The sequence below is a fragment of the Hyperoodon ampullatus genome, assembly GCF_949752795.1.
Source record: "Hyperoodon ampullatus genome assembly, chromosome: 1".
Classification (NCBI taxonomy): Eukaryota; Metazoa; Chordata; class Mammalia; order Artiodactyla; family Ziphiidae; genus Hyperoodon; species Hyperoodon ampullatus.
The window spans coordinates 53,425,565-53,441,823 of record NC_136914.1 but is presented as its reverse complement, the minus strand read 5'-3'; the positions used below and the strand labels follow the sequence as shown (position 1 = coordinate 53,441,823).

The 16,259-nt window shown below is 41.3% G+C and overlaps 1 protein-coding gene across 2 annotated transcripts in view; it reads left to right on the top strand.

Annotated features, from left to right (window-relative positions):
* Positions 1-2,465: 2,465 nt before the first annotated feature.
* The window catches only part of RUFY3 (RUN and FYVE domain containing 3), a gene marked incomplete at both ends in the record, with an annotated part of 82,994 nt that continues 69,200 nt past the window's right edge, over positions 2,466-16,259 (top strand). For both annotated transcript variants that reach the window (XM_079713319.1, XM_079713321.1), the window contains one exon: positions 2,466-2,848. In XM_079713319.1, the coding sequence (XP_079569445.1) occupies positions 2,500-2,848 (349 nt within the window). The remainder of the gene's footprint in view (positions 2,849-16,259) is intronic.

Genomic DNA, 16,259 nt, shown 5'->3' with positions numbered 1-16,259 from the left:
TTACAGTGGCTTGGATTTTGTCCCTTTAAAACAGTATAAGCAGATGCTCTGTGCATTTTCATAAAGGAGCAGCATGGTTAGGCTTGTTTTTTGAATCTTAGCGTCCCTAAATGTATGTAGCAGTTGAATCAGCCCTTTATGTCACTAAAGCTTATGTAGAGCTGTGATTATAATATTGATCCAAAAGCTAAAAGCATAAGAAACTAGGAACTTGGAGTATCATCCACCTTTAAAGAAAATGCCCATAAATAGCCTTGCCTGTAAATGTTAAAGGGCTCATATTTGTTGATTTTCTATATTCATTGCACTGCCACTTAATGACATAAAGCATAAATAGAACTGTTTTAAAAGAGGAACAAAAAACCCAGTATACTGCAAGATTCCACAGAATGTCAATGTTTCTAATACCTGTAGGTAACCTGGATAACTAGAAAGGAGAAATCTGGTGATTTAAACTAGACAACATTTTATACTTTGTTAACTTGGTGACTCTCTTGGCTATTACTGGCCTTTCTCAAGAGTGATTTGTGTGGAGTCTGCTTTCTTTTCTTCTACCTACAATGGAATAAGTGTATATTCTTGGTAAATTCTTTACTGAAAAATTTCAAAACACCTGTGTGAAGGAACCTGACAAGAATACAGTGATGCTTAGAAATTTCTGCATGCCAAAACAAGGTAAAAGGGCCAGTTAAGGAATCACTTTGCTACCCCGCAGAAATTAACACATTGTAAATCAACTATACTTCAGTTAAAAAAAAAAAAATCCAGTTAAGGATAGGTATTAACATCATGTATCTGTAATGTTTTAGTTTTTCTCTTCAAGGTATTATACAGCTTGTAATTCCTAAAAGGCAAGTATGTTTTTTTATCAAGACTCTCACCCTTACAGGGACTGAAAAGACCCAACAAAATTCCAAAATGTTAAAGATATGATGAAAGAGCTCCCCATATCAATTCTGTTTTTATTATTGTAAGTTATATGTTGTTTTACTAAAATGATAATACATAGCTAATAATAATTATTTTCCCCTATTCCAGAACAGGAATCCAGGCTCAGAGAACAAATAACTTACTCAAGTAGGCAGTAACACTGGAATCAACAGGTCAGGGAAGTGCCAGAAACTTTAAAACTACTAAGAAATTTTCTGACTCCTTGAAGTTAGCTTCTTGTGAACACCTCCTTTTAAAATATGTTTTGTTTAAAAGACTTGGTGAAAGATAGTATTAGACGTGTCACGGTAATTTCTTGTAATTTCAAGAGTTATTTTCAGAGAATAACAACAATAAAAAGGTTTACTTTTCCTTTCAGAGAAGCATAACTTCCTCTACAGAGGGAAAGACAGACCAGAGAAAGAAGGAAAAGCAGGTGTTCAAAATGTTACACAACAGTGATTTTTAATTATGAGTCAACATGGATTCCATGCCAGCATTTTGCAACCCGAACACAAAGCTAATCACCTAGGAAATACGAGGGCACGTTCATGGAATCTAGCCTTAAGGAGTAACGATAGTAACTGGAAATTTTCTTTATTTAAGAAGGAAATGTTTATTTATGGGAATTACTGGATCAGTAATCGTCGATTCAAATATTCAAAATAAAGCAACAATGGCCAATTACTAGCGAGACACAGGCACTATGAAAGTGAAAACTGTCGCCCTGTAACAGACGCCTGTCATATAAATTCTAAGCTGTTTGGTTTAAAACGCATTCATGCGCACGCGGAACCCCGGAAAACCAGGGAGTTAAAGTCAGAGCAAATACAAGATTTCTATACAGGGCACATGACAGAGAACAAAAGAGGTGGGGGAAGGAAGACACCCACCTCTGGTGTCTCACATAAAAAGCTCATAAATCAAAATCGTGAATGAACGGTTATAGTGTATGCAAGGCATAGGGAATAGTTTAATACGGGGGGGTGGGGGAGCAGGTTCCTTTTTAAAATTAGCTTTCGCCTCTTCAACCCAGATCTTTGTGCCTCCGTGCTACCGAAGAAGCTGGGCGGCTGCACACAAAAACGCCGCTAGATATTTGGCCAGGTCTCCCACCGTTCAAGCACCGGGGGGCAAACACACCTGACCGCTTAGGAGGGCCGTGCCAGGGGCCGGTAAGGACCAGGCACTGGGCGCCGTACCCTCCCCCAGGGTCGGGAGGGAGCTCAGCCCCGCCGGAGCCGAGCGGAAGGTGGGAAGTGGGAAGAGGAGGAGGCCGCCCCCTAGGGGAGACGCGCCGCAGGCTGGGGGCCGGGGCGGGAGGGGCAGGCGGGAGGAGGCGGCCGGTAGGGAGACCGCGCCGTCGGGCGGGGCCGTCCCTCCAGCTGGCTCGGACCCCGGCGGGGCGGGCAGTAGACGGAGCGGCAGAGCCCAGACGCCGGCCCGTAGCCAAGGAGAAAGGTGGCGGCGGCGCGGACGGGACGGGGCGGCGGTTCCCCGTCGTGACCCTCTGCTCCTCTGCCCAGGCCCGGGTGCGAGTCGGAGGCGGCGGCGAAGGAAGGAACGAGCATGGCTGAGACCTCGCCGCCGCCCACTGCCGGCGCGGAAAGTTGCAGCGAGGAGCCGGCGAGGGGCGGGAAGCAGCGGCTGGAGGAGCCGCGCCGCGCTCCAGCCGGGGGCGCGGACCGAGAGGACGAGGCGGGGCCGCCGCTGGCCTCCCCCGCGGGGCAATCGGAGCCCGGCTCGCCGGTGGCTGCCCCCTTCTTCCTGCTCTACCCGGGCGATGGAGGCGCCGGCTTCGTAGCGCGCCCGCCGCCGCAGCAACAGCGCGCCTGGAGGACCCCGCCGTCGCCGGGCTCCCCGCTGCCCTTCCTGCTGCTGAACTACCCGAGCGGCGGCGGCGGCGGCGGCAAACACCGTGAGTGGCGGCCGGGAAGGGGGATGCCGTTGGGGAAGGGGGGCCTCGGCCGGGAAGGGCCAGTCCGGCTCCGCGGAGCTCCGCCTCCTGCTGGCTCCCCGGAGCTGAGCAGGGCCCCGAGCCAACGGGGAGACAGGGCGCTGGGGGCGGCTCTCGGGAAGCTCCCATCCGGGGGCGCAGGGGGGCGGCCGCGGTCCGGGCGCCGGACTGTTTACCTCCCAGTCTCCCCAGGCCGCAGGCTCCCGCCCGGCCTCCTCTCCCCTCCCGGGCCGGGCGCTCGTCCTCGCCAGCCTCCCACGTGCTCGCCGGGTCCCAGCCCGGGGTCTCCGGTGGGAGCCCTCCCTGGAGTGGAGGAGGGGGCGGTGTCCGGAGACCCGGCAGCCCAGTTGTCCCGCCTTCTGCGGGCTCCCAGCGCCGCTGCGGCCGATAGGTGTGGCTGCTGCGCCGCCGTCGCCCGCGTGGCCTCGGTTGGACCACTAAATTTTTTACTAGCGTTCACTCCACACCAGTAAATATCACATATCCGTCCCCCACAATGGGAAGAGAAATCAGGAACTGTGCGCGAGATGACGAGAAGGGAAAGTGTGGCTTTAGGAGGGCACTTCCTAGGATAATATCGTTTGACAGGAAGAGGCCTCCACCTTTTAAAAGCACTATCACCGGAGTCCTCTGAATGCAGCGCACAGCACTTTGTGCTGTATCAGTCAACAAATGTCTATTGCTACCTGCTGTGAGCGGGGCCCTAGAGTAGGTAATGTGTATAAAAGACTTGAAGAATATTAAGTCTGGTTTAAAAAGACAAGATCTTAGAGTATGAAAATGTGACTGAAGATACAAGGCATGATATAAATGCCGAATACTTTTCTGTATGAGTTCTGAAAAGGGAAATTTGCCTAAGGTGAAGAGGGAATCAATCGATCAATCTGTCTCTGTCCGTCTCTCTCTCTGAGACACAGCTAGAGGTTTCTTGTTTAGCACGAAAGCAAACCTTTTAACTGTTCTGCACTGCCAAGAAACCCTGACTTTGCCTTTTCTGCCCCTCATCCGTCCCCTAGAAAAAGGTTAACATTAGTTGAATATTTTCTATGTGTATGTGCTGTGATTATCATAGTTAATCGTCACATCTCTGTAAGCCAGATATGCCACTTTTTCAGGTGAGGAAGCTGAGGATCAATGTGATTAAGTGATTTGTCCTAAGTAACAGTGTGAGAGAAGGAATGAAGTTGACCCAGATTCTTTCCCTACCGAGCCCATGTTCTTTAAGTGAATAGCAGACATCCAAAACTGTGATTCGATGGTTCCTCCCTAGATTAGGGTCCATTGGATTCAGCTGGAGGTAGTCCTTTGTTAGCTTCTCTTTATTACTTAACCTAGAATAGGGGCCAACACTGACCATAGACCTAGAGTCTTAGTAAAGTCATAGTTTGTTGCAGTAATCCGCTAATTTCCAAAAGAGAGTGTCTAATAATGTCAGAAATGAGTCTTTTGATAAGCAGAGGAGGTAAAGATAAGAATGTTTGCATGAATGTTTCATTTTCTAAGGCATCTGCTTTCTACTTTGTTCTTTAAGCACAGCCTCTCTTTTTCTTCCTAAGAATTTCTATTTTTGTGTAATCTGCTTATTATCCAGTCATTATAGGATGAAGAAGACCCTCCTCTCACTTCTTCATAACTCTGTGTAACAGTTGTGGTAGAAGGTGTGATATAGAAAATTTTTTCAACTGTTGGCCAATATCAGTTATGGGAATTATCTGAATTTCAGGTGATTTATTTGATTCCTTCTTCATATTAAGGGTTGACTTTATTTATTTTTTTTAAAATATTGTCCGAAACTTGGGGCCTTAACATGATCAAGATCAGCAATGGAGAACTTGAAGCTGAAGTTTCGTAACTGTGATCCCTTGGTCCTTACCTTACAACAGTAGCAGATGTATGGCATGATTTGTTAGCACATAAAGTTCTAATAGTTCGTCCTGGTCTTTAATCTCTGAAATAGTTTATTGGTGTGTAAGTACTCAGAAAATTTACTGGGAAAATACATGTGTCCCACTTACACTGTTTTTAAAGACCAGTCACTGAGGACAGTTCATATTGTCAAAGATCACTGATACTTATTTTATTCAACTATAAAACTGACTTAAAGTAGTCCTTGTTTTGTACTGTTTTTATTTTTACCTGTTATTTTTATATGTACTTTAGAACACACATACTTGCAAAAAGGAATTCTCTGAATATTAATAAAAATACTTCCTTGTTGCTGCTCTGTAGAGTCAGTGCAATATTGCTTTATATGATGTACCTGGATATCAGAACTCGGGGTGTCCTGATGACTCATTTGAGCAACCTGAGACCAACAGTTTTTCAAAGACTTCTCATTTCAGTTAGCAGGGCAGTACTTAGACTCAGCCTCAACAGCCAATGAACATTTGCCTCCTCAACACTGAATTTTTAACTCTCGCTGATGTATTTGCCAAAAGTCTATAATATATAATCATTTTGATGGACTGTTTATTAAGGCATTATTATCTCTTCATTTTAGAAGTCTTGACTGTACTCAGTGATTTTAAAATTAACCTTTACATTTGAGTTTAGAAGATTTGTTATAAATGACACCGATGAAGAATAGCAAAAATGTGTGCAGAGGAGGTAGCCTAAACCTTTCAGGGTTCATGACATGTAAGGTTTCAGTGTAAAATCTTGCAGGATATAATGTCCATGAAACATTCAGCGATCTTAAATGCAATATGAAAGTTTCTGATGTGCCTTGTTGGATTATGTCACTCTCTGACTCTGAGTGCTGGTAATCTGCTAAATTTTTATGCTCCTAGCTTTTAAATCTCAAATTTCTACCATGCCTTTTTTTTTTTTAAAGTAAAAATTACAAGTAGCACATGGATCTGTTCTCACTATTTAAATGTTTTATAATGCAAAAGTACATTGAGCACAAAGTGACTTTCCTCTTTGTGGGCCCCCAAACCCTCCTCTCCCCCACCCCCTATCACCACCACAATTTATTATCAGAGAATACCACATTTGAGTTTGGTGAGTTTTCTTCCAGAACTTTTGCATGCATTCACAGAGATGTATATGTTCATATTTCGTGGGGCCATTTCCCCCTTGGTGTATGACCGTCCATTCCAATTTCTCATCAACTCTATAAGAAGGAGCTACTTGCATGCCATAGTCCAATACTTTTGAAACCAAGTCCCGCTAAAACTGAGTTCTTCTGCCAAGTTTATGATTAACCTCTCTATTCAAAACTCTATTTCTGGGCTTCCCTCGTGGCGCAGTGGTTAAGAATTTGCCTGCCAATGCAAGGGACACGGGTTTGAGCCCTGGCCCGGGAAGATCCCATATGCTGTGGAGCAACTGAGCCCGTGCACCACAGCTACTGAGCCTGAGCTCTAGAGCCCGTAAGCCACAACTGCTGAGCCCACATGCCACAACTACTGAAGCCTGCGAGCCACAACTACTGAAGCCTGCCTGCCTAGAGCCCACGCTCCACAACAAGAGAAGCCACGACAATGAGAAGCCCGCACACCGCAACGAAGAGTAGCCCCCGCTCACCGCAACTAGAGAAAACCCGCACACAGCAACGAAGACCCAACGCAGCCAAAAATAAATAAATAAATAAATTTATATTAAAAAAAAAAAAAAAACTATTTCCTTTCTTGTCCCATACCTGTTCCCCTCAGGATTGAGGAGTATCAAAGTAAAGGGGAGATTGAAACCAAGCAGGACCCTGTGGGACCTTCCCAAGTACAAAGGTCTCGTTTCTTGTTTGTAGAAAAAAAGGCTTTTAGACTCCTAGGCCTTCCCTGAGTTCCAAAGAGCAGATGCAAGCAGTCAATGAAGAGGACAGTAGCGTCACAGGACTCCTGGTTTCTCCTGAAGGGATATAGATAACAATCTGATGCATATCTTTGAGTTGCTCTGTAGAGACTAAGACCCCCATCCAGGTGGACGATGGCCACTACATGCTGACCACAAGCAAGGTAGACCCCAGACTGGTTGGAACCAGAAGTTTGAGATTCCTTAAACATCAGCCTGTTACCTCACCACCAACCAATCAGAAAAAGGTCCATGAGCTGATCACACATCCTACGACCCTCTCCTCTAAAACTGTCTTTAAAAACCCTTGCCTGAAAGCCATCCGGGAGGTGGGGTCTTTTAAGCATGAGCTGCCCATTCTACTTGCTTGGCACCGTGCAAATAAACCCTTACTTTGCCGCAAACACCTGCTATCAGAGTTTGGCTTTCTGTGCCAAGGGCACACCAGCCCTTGCTCAGTAACACTTGATGCCTTCCTTTTCCATCCTAACTTTAGAAGTCGTCTTGTGAGTGGACAGAATGGACAAGAGATGGCTTCTCCTTGGTGTTGGAGGGAAGAGGCACCCCTGCCATTTGCACGGTTATCAGCTTCTATTGACAGTTCTTTTCCTCTTTCAACTCCCAGAGCTACCACAAACATTTATGTTTAAAGCAATGCCATACAAATAGCCCACATCTCTGCCCTTGTCTTTTCTCTCCCAAATACAGCAGTGTGCCAAAAACAGTCCACTCAGAAAGCAGCAGCTTTCTTTCTGTATTTGTATGTGCTGTTTTGAGATAGGAGGAGAGCTAGGAAAGGAATAGAAAGAAGGGGGAAAAGGCCTTGGGAAGGACTGGAAGCGTTATAGTGACTACCCACGTCAAAGTTGAGTATACTTAACAGTGAATGCCTTGGTTGAGCCCTGGAAAGTGCAGAGAATGAGGCTTCTAGAAGCATTCACTGTTTCTCATGGATGCTCTTTAAGAGTCCATGATGTGGGGAAATAGTGCTCTCATTTACATATGAACCCAGGAATGTGTATTTAAGAGGAGAAGATCAATTTTAGGTTCACAGTTTCATACACACACCTACCATAGAAAGATATGTGTATTATATAGGTATATGTGCGTATATACATTATTTGTATGTGTATGTATGTATTTATTTATTCATTGACTTTATTCTCCATGGGTCTCTCTCTTTCTTATTTTTTCATTGTTTAATAGTATACTCTAGAAAACATTATACTGATTAGGAGTTGAATACACATTAATCAGTTCATCTGCTGTATGCTTTTTAAACTTTGAAAAGACAAAAGTCACTTTTTTTGGATTTGTAAATGTAGAGGCATCTGCTCAAAATTGGGAGGTGTGCAGGGGAAGGGTTGAACCATCAGAACCAAAAAGTTTTGAGCATTCACCTCACATGAGTAGGTTTTAGCTTGATGTGTGACTTTTTAGAAGACAGCCTTTTGTTATAATTAATGTAGAGCAGTGCCTTCATTTACAGTACTGTGATTCACAAATCTGTCGGCCATCAGCTCTTTTCCAGCTGTGTTCAGAATGCAAAGAGCCACTTCCTGATTCATTAAATGCTGTTTTGTCAAATGGTAGATGTAAAGGCCCATAAGAAAAGGGGGGGAAACCCTCAGAAACGTAGCATCTTCGGTGTGTAATTGTAGATTAGTGACTACCAGAGACCTGTAGTTTAGCCCTTAAGAGCAGCCGCAGAGCACAGGGAGATTAGCTCGGTGCTTTGTGACCGCCTGGAGGGGTGGGATGGGGAGGGTGGGAGGGAGGGAGATGCACGAGGGAAGGGATGTGGGAACAGATGTATATGTATGACTGATTCACTTTGTTATAAAGCAGAAACTAAAAAAAAAAAAAAAAAAAAAAGAGTATCTAAATGCAGGTGGGTCCTTTTCCACACACAGCTAAAATAACCTGGGATCCTGAGCATCTAAGGTCCTGGGAGCTGGGTCATGCCCCCATTTCCTACCTCATGACTAAACTTGCTGTCTGCTGCTTGCCTTCCTGATTTTGCTTTTATCACCACTGCTGCCTAAACTGTCAACAGTTTGTCTTCCCAGCCAATTTCTCCCCTTCTCTTCTGCCTGCTTTCTTTTGTTTTACCTACTCTGGCCTGGCATTATCAAAAAGTCCTGTTATGCTTCTTATTGACAAAGCAACAGTTTCAGAATATTAGGTGTAATTTTTGAGTCTTCATTTTGGCTGCTCTGCTATTGATAATCATGGGTTCATTCTTTCAGAGTTTTCTTTTTTCTTAGTTCTCATCTTAGCTTCATTCTGGATACTAGAGGATCCTAAAAGGTTCTTCATTAGATAACAGAAATTTTACTGCAGTTCTGTAACCCAAACAATTATGAATAAAGAGTGTGACTAGTAAGATAGTAATGGTACTTAGTGGCTACATTTATAGAATATTTTTATGTTCTAGGCAGGGAGGCACAAACTTCACATGTATCAGTACATATCAATTTGGGGGGTTATATTTATAAGAGGTATTTCTTAGAATTTCCATTAGATGGAAGAGCCAGTGCATAAAACTGCTCACTTAACAATGAAAGCTGAAAAGAAAAAAATGGGGAAGAGTAGTTCACATAGAATTCATATAGGTAGGTGCAACATATGTTTTTCATGAGAGTATTTGACTCAGTCTTTTAGTGATATCTAAGCTATTATAAAATAAATTCTGATAGAGTAACCTTGGATTTAGAAGATTATATTCTGGAGATATACATTCTTTGGTTTTAGGAAAAGTCTTATCTCAAACTTTAGCACACATCAGAATCACCTGGAGGTCTTGTTAACACAGATTTCTGACCCTGTCCCCAGAAGTGTTTTTTGTTTATTTGTTTTTATTGATATATAATTGACATATTTTTTAAATTATTATTTTATATTGGAGTATAGTTGATTAACAATGTTGTATTAGTTTCAGGTGAACAGCAAAGTGATTCAGTTATACATATACATGTATCTATTCTTTTTTGAATTCTTTTCCTATTTAGGTTATTATAGAATATTGAGCAGAGTTCCCTGTGGTATACAGTAGGTCCCTGTTGGCTATCCATTTTAAATATAGCAGTGTGTACATGTCAAACCCAAACTCCCTAACTATCCTTTCCCCTCAACCTTCCCCCCTGGTAACCATAATTGACATATTGTGTTAGTTTCAGGTATACAACATAATAATTCAATATTTGTATATATTGCTTTTTTTTTAACTGAAGGACAGAGAATGAATTCATATTCCTGAATAGTCTGAGTATCCAAAGCTCATGTTGTTAATCACTGTATACTCCCTCACCAAGGCCTTAAGGAAACCAGTTTGGGTAGAAGGCAGTAAAAAAGCTCCTGGGTGGGAGAGACAGCAGAGGAAAGGTGGCAAAGAAAGCAACTTTTCAGACTGAAAGAATAGTATTGGCTTCAAAACATGTTCACCTGACTGTATTTTGTCTCTCATCTTTTCCCTTTTTTGTTTGACTTTTAACAGAAACCTATGTGTTAAACAGGTAAAATTTTATCAAGAAGCTGAGAACATATTTTTCTAGTGTATGTTATAGGTAGTAAAAAGTCTAGGTGGATGATGATGAGAGTTTACCCAAATTAACTGGATGAAATAATGATAATTCCTTGTTGGCTAATATTTTTGAAAATTCCTTAAATAATGAAACAAGTTGCATAAAAGATATGCTGCTTCTCTATCATTACACAATAAGTAACCTGTAGCCATCATAAATAAAAGTAGAATCCCATTTTAATGAACTTTGCAGAACATCACAACTGTTACATTTCTACACAAACCTTATTAACATTATAATGTCTTCCTACAGTGCAAAGTGGCTCAAGTATGAGCTTTAAAATTTATTTTGGGAAGTTAGTAGTATACCATAAGCATAAAGAATTGGTTTGAAATTACGTGAAAAGAAATGCTTTTAGAGTTACAAAAGCAGTGGTACCTGAGAGGGTACCTGTCAGTACTGTCATGCCCTCTACTGTAGCTATGTTTGAATAATTGTGAAAAGTTCATAGTCTTCCTAAAACATAACAGATCAGGAATTGAGGGCTGCTGGGCCAAGATGATATTCCTCTTTGCACAACCCATCTTAGTGAGTGTCTGGTTCTAGACTTGCTCCATAACAGAATGGACATGACACTCAGCATGTATCAGAGGGAGTGGCATGGATGGTGGGGCAGAGGTGGGAAAGTCTGAAACCTCATGATCCATAAGGAAAGGAGAGATTAGCAGACTGTGACAGCAAAAGACATGTAGAAAGCGGGAGAAATTGTTTCAGCATATTGCCTTTAAGAACATGGTTTTTCTCTCTAATTTTAGAATCTGTTTACGGACAGTCCACAGACATTTATCTGCTTCCTCTGCCTTTTTTATGAACTTAGGAAATCTGGGCACCTGTTATGCAGGCTTGGTAAAATCCTGACCCCTCTCTCCTCTTCCTTTCTCAAGTCCCAAGTGATGCCCCAGCATACCCTTTACTCAGATCGCCTTTTTTACTTTCCTCTACCTTAGTCCCTTGAACATTCATCCTTACTTACTGACTTTCATTTTATGTGATTGATAGGGTTTTTGGTTTTTTTGGGTTTTGGGGTTTTTTCCCAGTACTCTCGAAGGCAGAATCACATATTAAAATGATGATAATGGCTGCCATTTACTGACTGCTTACTTTGTGTAAAGTGCCATGTTGAGCATTTTACTTTCATTACTTCATCTAACTCTGAAGTAGTTAATATGAGTATCGCCATTTTGTCAGTGAAGAAACAGGCGCAGAAACAAGCACTCAGCTTCTAAGTGATGGACCTAGGAGTGACTGTGGGCATTCTGGCTTGAGTCCACATGCTCTCAGCCTCCTTCACCACCTCCCATAACTGGAATCACATCCTAAACTGGAGGCTCCTCTTTAGGCAGCAGTAGCCCTCTAGTTCCTTGTTCTACCCAATAAAGCCCTATTTGCTAAAAATGAATGAATGTGAAATTCACAAGCCACCAGTGTGATAGAGAAAATAGTTAGGTATGTAAGCAACACTGAATAGCCATGTGTGTGACAGGGATTTAGGAATTTCTTAAACACCTATAATTTTCAGTTTCTTGTCTATTGCCTTGTTCTTTCTTCATATCCATAGTGGCTAGACATAATAGGTGCTTTATACATATTAAATAATTGAATCTGTTGTGTATAAATGAATAAAGCCTGTGTTAGAATGACATGTTTGTTGGGGCATAACTATAGCTTGATTTTCTAGAACTTGGGGGTTTTCATGGTTGACGTGAAACAGGAGGGTGGAAATATATCATTGCAAGAATATAGAGTGCTTTAGAGTTACGTATCTATACCAACAAGTATCTATGGAGTATCTGGTATTTGGTAGGTATTATTTTAAGCAAGTGTGTAATGGTGTGTAAAACAGGCAGAGTTCTTCTCATGGAGCCTGTGATCTTTGTGAAGCTAGTTATTTAGTTCCATTTTTATAGCTGAATAAATTGAGACAAGAGGAGGATAAGTTTCCCAAGATTGTCTACTAAGTAGTTGGTAGCTTTACATCTGTAAATTATTACCTACTGCCACGTAGCCATGAGATGCATTTTAGTTATTAAGGTAGGAGTTACTTTCAGTCTTATGCTGGTGAATTTTACAATAAAAATATTATGCAATGTAATAGTCCTGGTGGTGTTTTTAGCAACCATAACTCAGCTTCTCAGGTGTACTCATAGTATATATTATCTTCCTTGGAATATCTACAAAGTAATACTGAGCCTGCCAAGTGTATAAACCTAAACATGTAGCAATCTCAACATTAGAGGTAGATATAATAGATCTTTGTGTGGGAGAGGGAAGGAAGTGAGAGGGAGGACTGGAGCATGTGACAAAGTCATGATCTTTCAATTGAATAATCTTATAATTTAGCAGAAACATCTGGGCTTTCCCAGATGGCATCATGATGGTAATTCATCAAGGGAAGCCTCTTGTGCTAACAGCAACTAGTGAAATTGGTGGGAGGGGATGAGACTTTTCTTCTTAAATTGTAAAACTGTGACCCAGGAAGCCTTGGGAAACAGAACTTGTGAGCTTTACAAACCGATGTAGTTGCACAAGTTGACAAATTTTAAGAAGCACTATTGTGTGCAGAATAGGAACCAAGTAATAGGAGGAGTCAGCTAACTGTAAAAGAAGTAAGTGAAGTGGTCTCTTACCCTCAAACCTGTTGAAGAAGAATTGGCATACCTACCAGAATCTATTTCTGAAAAGTATCTAAATAATATCATTTAAAATGAAAAAATTAGAAATAACCCAAATGCTCACCAGCATGAAAATAGATCAAAAGTTGTTTATACATACGATGGACTATTACCTTTGTAACACAGCAGCCCAAAGGATAAAGTACAAGCTACACACTACAATGTGGATAAATCTTAGAAAAGGCAGTTTTGAGTGAAAGGCTTAGGTTATATACAGTATCAAACCCTTTTCGCTACAGTTTAAAAAAAAAGCTAAAATATTATTTAGTCATCCGTCTATTTGTAATATTTTTAAAATAAGACAGTGATTTACACGAAGTTCAGAAGTAGCTGCCTCAAAAGGGGAGGCAGGAATTCAGAACAGAGAAGGAGCATGTAAATGTAAGACACTGGTCTGTTTCTTCAGTTGGGCAATGGTTTCATGGGTATTGGTGATTTTTTTTTAAGAATTAAAATTAGGCATCGAAGTTTGTTATTTAAAGAAGTTCTGAAATGAGTCATTTTAGAAAATAGTTCCCCCCCACTTCATTTATCTTTTAACACTTCTGAATGTATCAGGTGTTCTTAATATGTCCACCCGGATAAGTAAATGTGGCGGGAACTCGGTAAGATGGTTTTTTCAATGGTACAGTTAAGCAAGTGACATACTTCACGATAGTCAGGAAGAAGTTGGTTTACCCTTCGCCAACACAAGTAGAAAGATACATGCTGGATTCTCAGCTTCTCAGAAAATGCCCACTTGGGAATTCCCTGGCGTTCAATGGTTAGGATGCAGCACTTTCACTGCTGGGACCTGGGTTTGATCCCTGGTCAGCGAGCTAAGATCCTGCAAGCCTTGCTCCTTGGGCAAAAAAGAAAGAAAGAAAGAAAAGAAAATGCCCACTCATTAAAAACGTAAACTAGATGTATAAGGGTGACTAAGTGGAATATATGGTTTGTGAAACATTAAGGTGTAAAGTATGAAAGCGGTTAAAATTTCTCTCTGCTTCAAATCTTAACTTTGTTGAAATAACTATTTAGGAAATTTCAAGAGGACCTTGCCTGTGTTACTTTGTTTTTGCTTTTGTTTTGTTTTCTTTTATTTTCCCTGAGTAAAATTTAATCCTTGGGGTGGAGTGCTGAAGCTGCAAAGTATAGAAGAAAAAATGGACTTCAGGGGCATTCTAGAAGCAGCTGGGGATCCCGGTTCTGCTACTTGCTAATCGTGTGACCTTGGGCCAGTTATGTGGCTCAACTTTGGTTTCCTTGAATGTAAAGAGGGAATATCAATACCTACTTTGCAGGATTCTCTCTCTTTTTTTTTTTTTTTTTTTGGCTTCATTGAGTCTTCGTTGCTGTGCACAGGCTTTCTCTAGTTGCAGCGAGCAGGGGCTACTCTTCGTTGCGGTGCACGGGTTTCTCATTGCGGTGGCTTCTCTTGTTGCGGAGCACGGGCTCTAGGCTCACGGGCTTCAGTAGTTGTGGCTCGCACGATCCAGACCGCAGGCTCAGTAGTTGTGGCATCGGGCTTAGTAGCTCCTCGGCATGTGGGATCTTCCCGGACCAGGGCTCGAAACAGTGTCCCCTGCATTGGCAGGCGGATTCTTAACCACTGCGCCACCAGGAAAGCCCCAACTTTGCAGGATTCTTGTGAGGATTTGATATGATATTTACAAAGCACCTAACAAAATAAAAATTCAATAAATGATAGCTACCTTAAGTAGTAATAATTTTTCCACATTGTATAACAGGGACATTGGGTGTGACAAATCAGTCTTTGTCTTATAATAGTAGCTGAGTAAATATACTTTAAAGGAATGTAACTACTAACTTTGAAAAGTGAATCTCATTTGCTTTGAATCAACCATAATGTGGAAAATTCATGCTGGGTAAGCAGTTAGAACATAGTATTGTTCAGATCATTATCTTGGATTTGAACTTCACATAGCCTTGTTAATTCTGTTTTAGGGCCACAAACTGTACCCCAGACCTCCTCACAACTCTTTTACAAATATATGCTGTTATTCTCAAGTAGAATCAAATGAGAAAATAGTTCAATACAGCTTATAATTAGTGTGTTTATGAGAAAAGATTATGAGAAAAAAGTTCAAGGTTTGTATGTCTTACTGATGACTTAATATTGCCTTTATATTCTAAGCTAATATGTTTACATAGTAAAGACCCAAATGTAAAAACATTACCAAGCAATATTTAAAATTATTTTTATTAGTCCTCTATTTAGTGCATGTTTTCATAGTAAATTCATTGCTTATGAACAGAACAATGAGTAACTGTCATGTTGAAGACTCAAGAGTGTTTGCCTGCAAACAGGTGTAACTGGGTAAAAGTACAGGTTTTCCTGCCCACCCACAGTTCTTATTTCTGAAATAACTGCTAATAACTCCTCAAACTGATAGGTATGGTAAACTCAAGGGTAACCAGTGCAGACAGGTTTTTCTCTCCTTGGCAGAAGTTTTAGTTGCTTTGGGCTTCCTTCCTTGTGTCGTCTACCTGGAGAGGACCTTTGGAAGGAATGTTAATCAAGTTTCTGTGCTTATTGACCTAGATGTTTTTGTTGTGCTGGTACGTTGTAATCAATCCAGATCTCCTGTTCAGGGTTAAATAAATGCTTATTGTTTGGTTGGTGGGAAGATTGTCCATCATGGTTTGTGACAGGCTGAATTCAGATGTTGGCGGACACAGGCAATCCCAGAGCATTCAGATTAATTCACGTATTCACAGTTCTGTATTTTAAGAATGTATCAGTGACCGAGAGTCTTGATGTCATATGTACAGATAGCCAGGGCTCTTTGGTATTGTGGTTCCAGGAACTATTCAGTGTAATTTTAAAGATTTTAATGACTGCTTAACTGTGTTTTACATGGCTTAAAGTGAAACTATAAACTATCCCCCTTTAAGTTTTAATCTATAAAGATGCCTGACTACAAAGGAATTGCATTGTAATTAAATGTGAATGTGTTAAATAAAGACTTATATTCAGTATTTGGATATGTAAACTCTGCTTCCTTGAAGAAGTGATCTTGTCTTACGCTGCATGCCCAGTGCCTGGCACATAGAGTACTCTCAGTGAATATTTACTGAATGAATGGATGAATGAATAGTTCTGGTCCAGATGTAGAATAATGTTGGAAGAGATTTAAATAGAAATGAATAAACCTAGTTGGAATATTTTATTTTCCTTAGTAACTTGCTGATTTTCTTCCTAATTATAAATAAGCATATACGTATATGTATTCTTACATTGTACCAGATTGCCTTCCCTCTAACAATATGAAAATACCTGTTTACCTATAGAATCTGGTTCTTAGCATTTTTTCTTTGAGT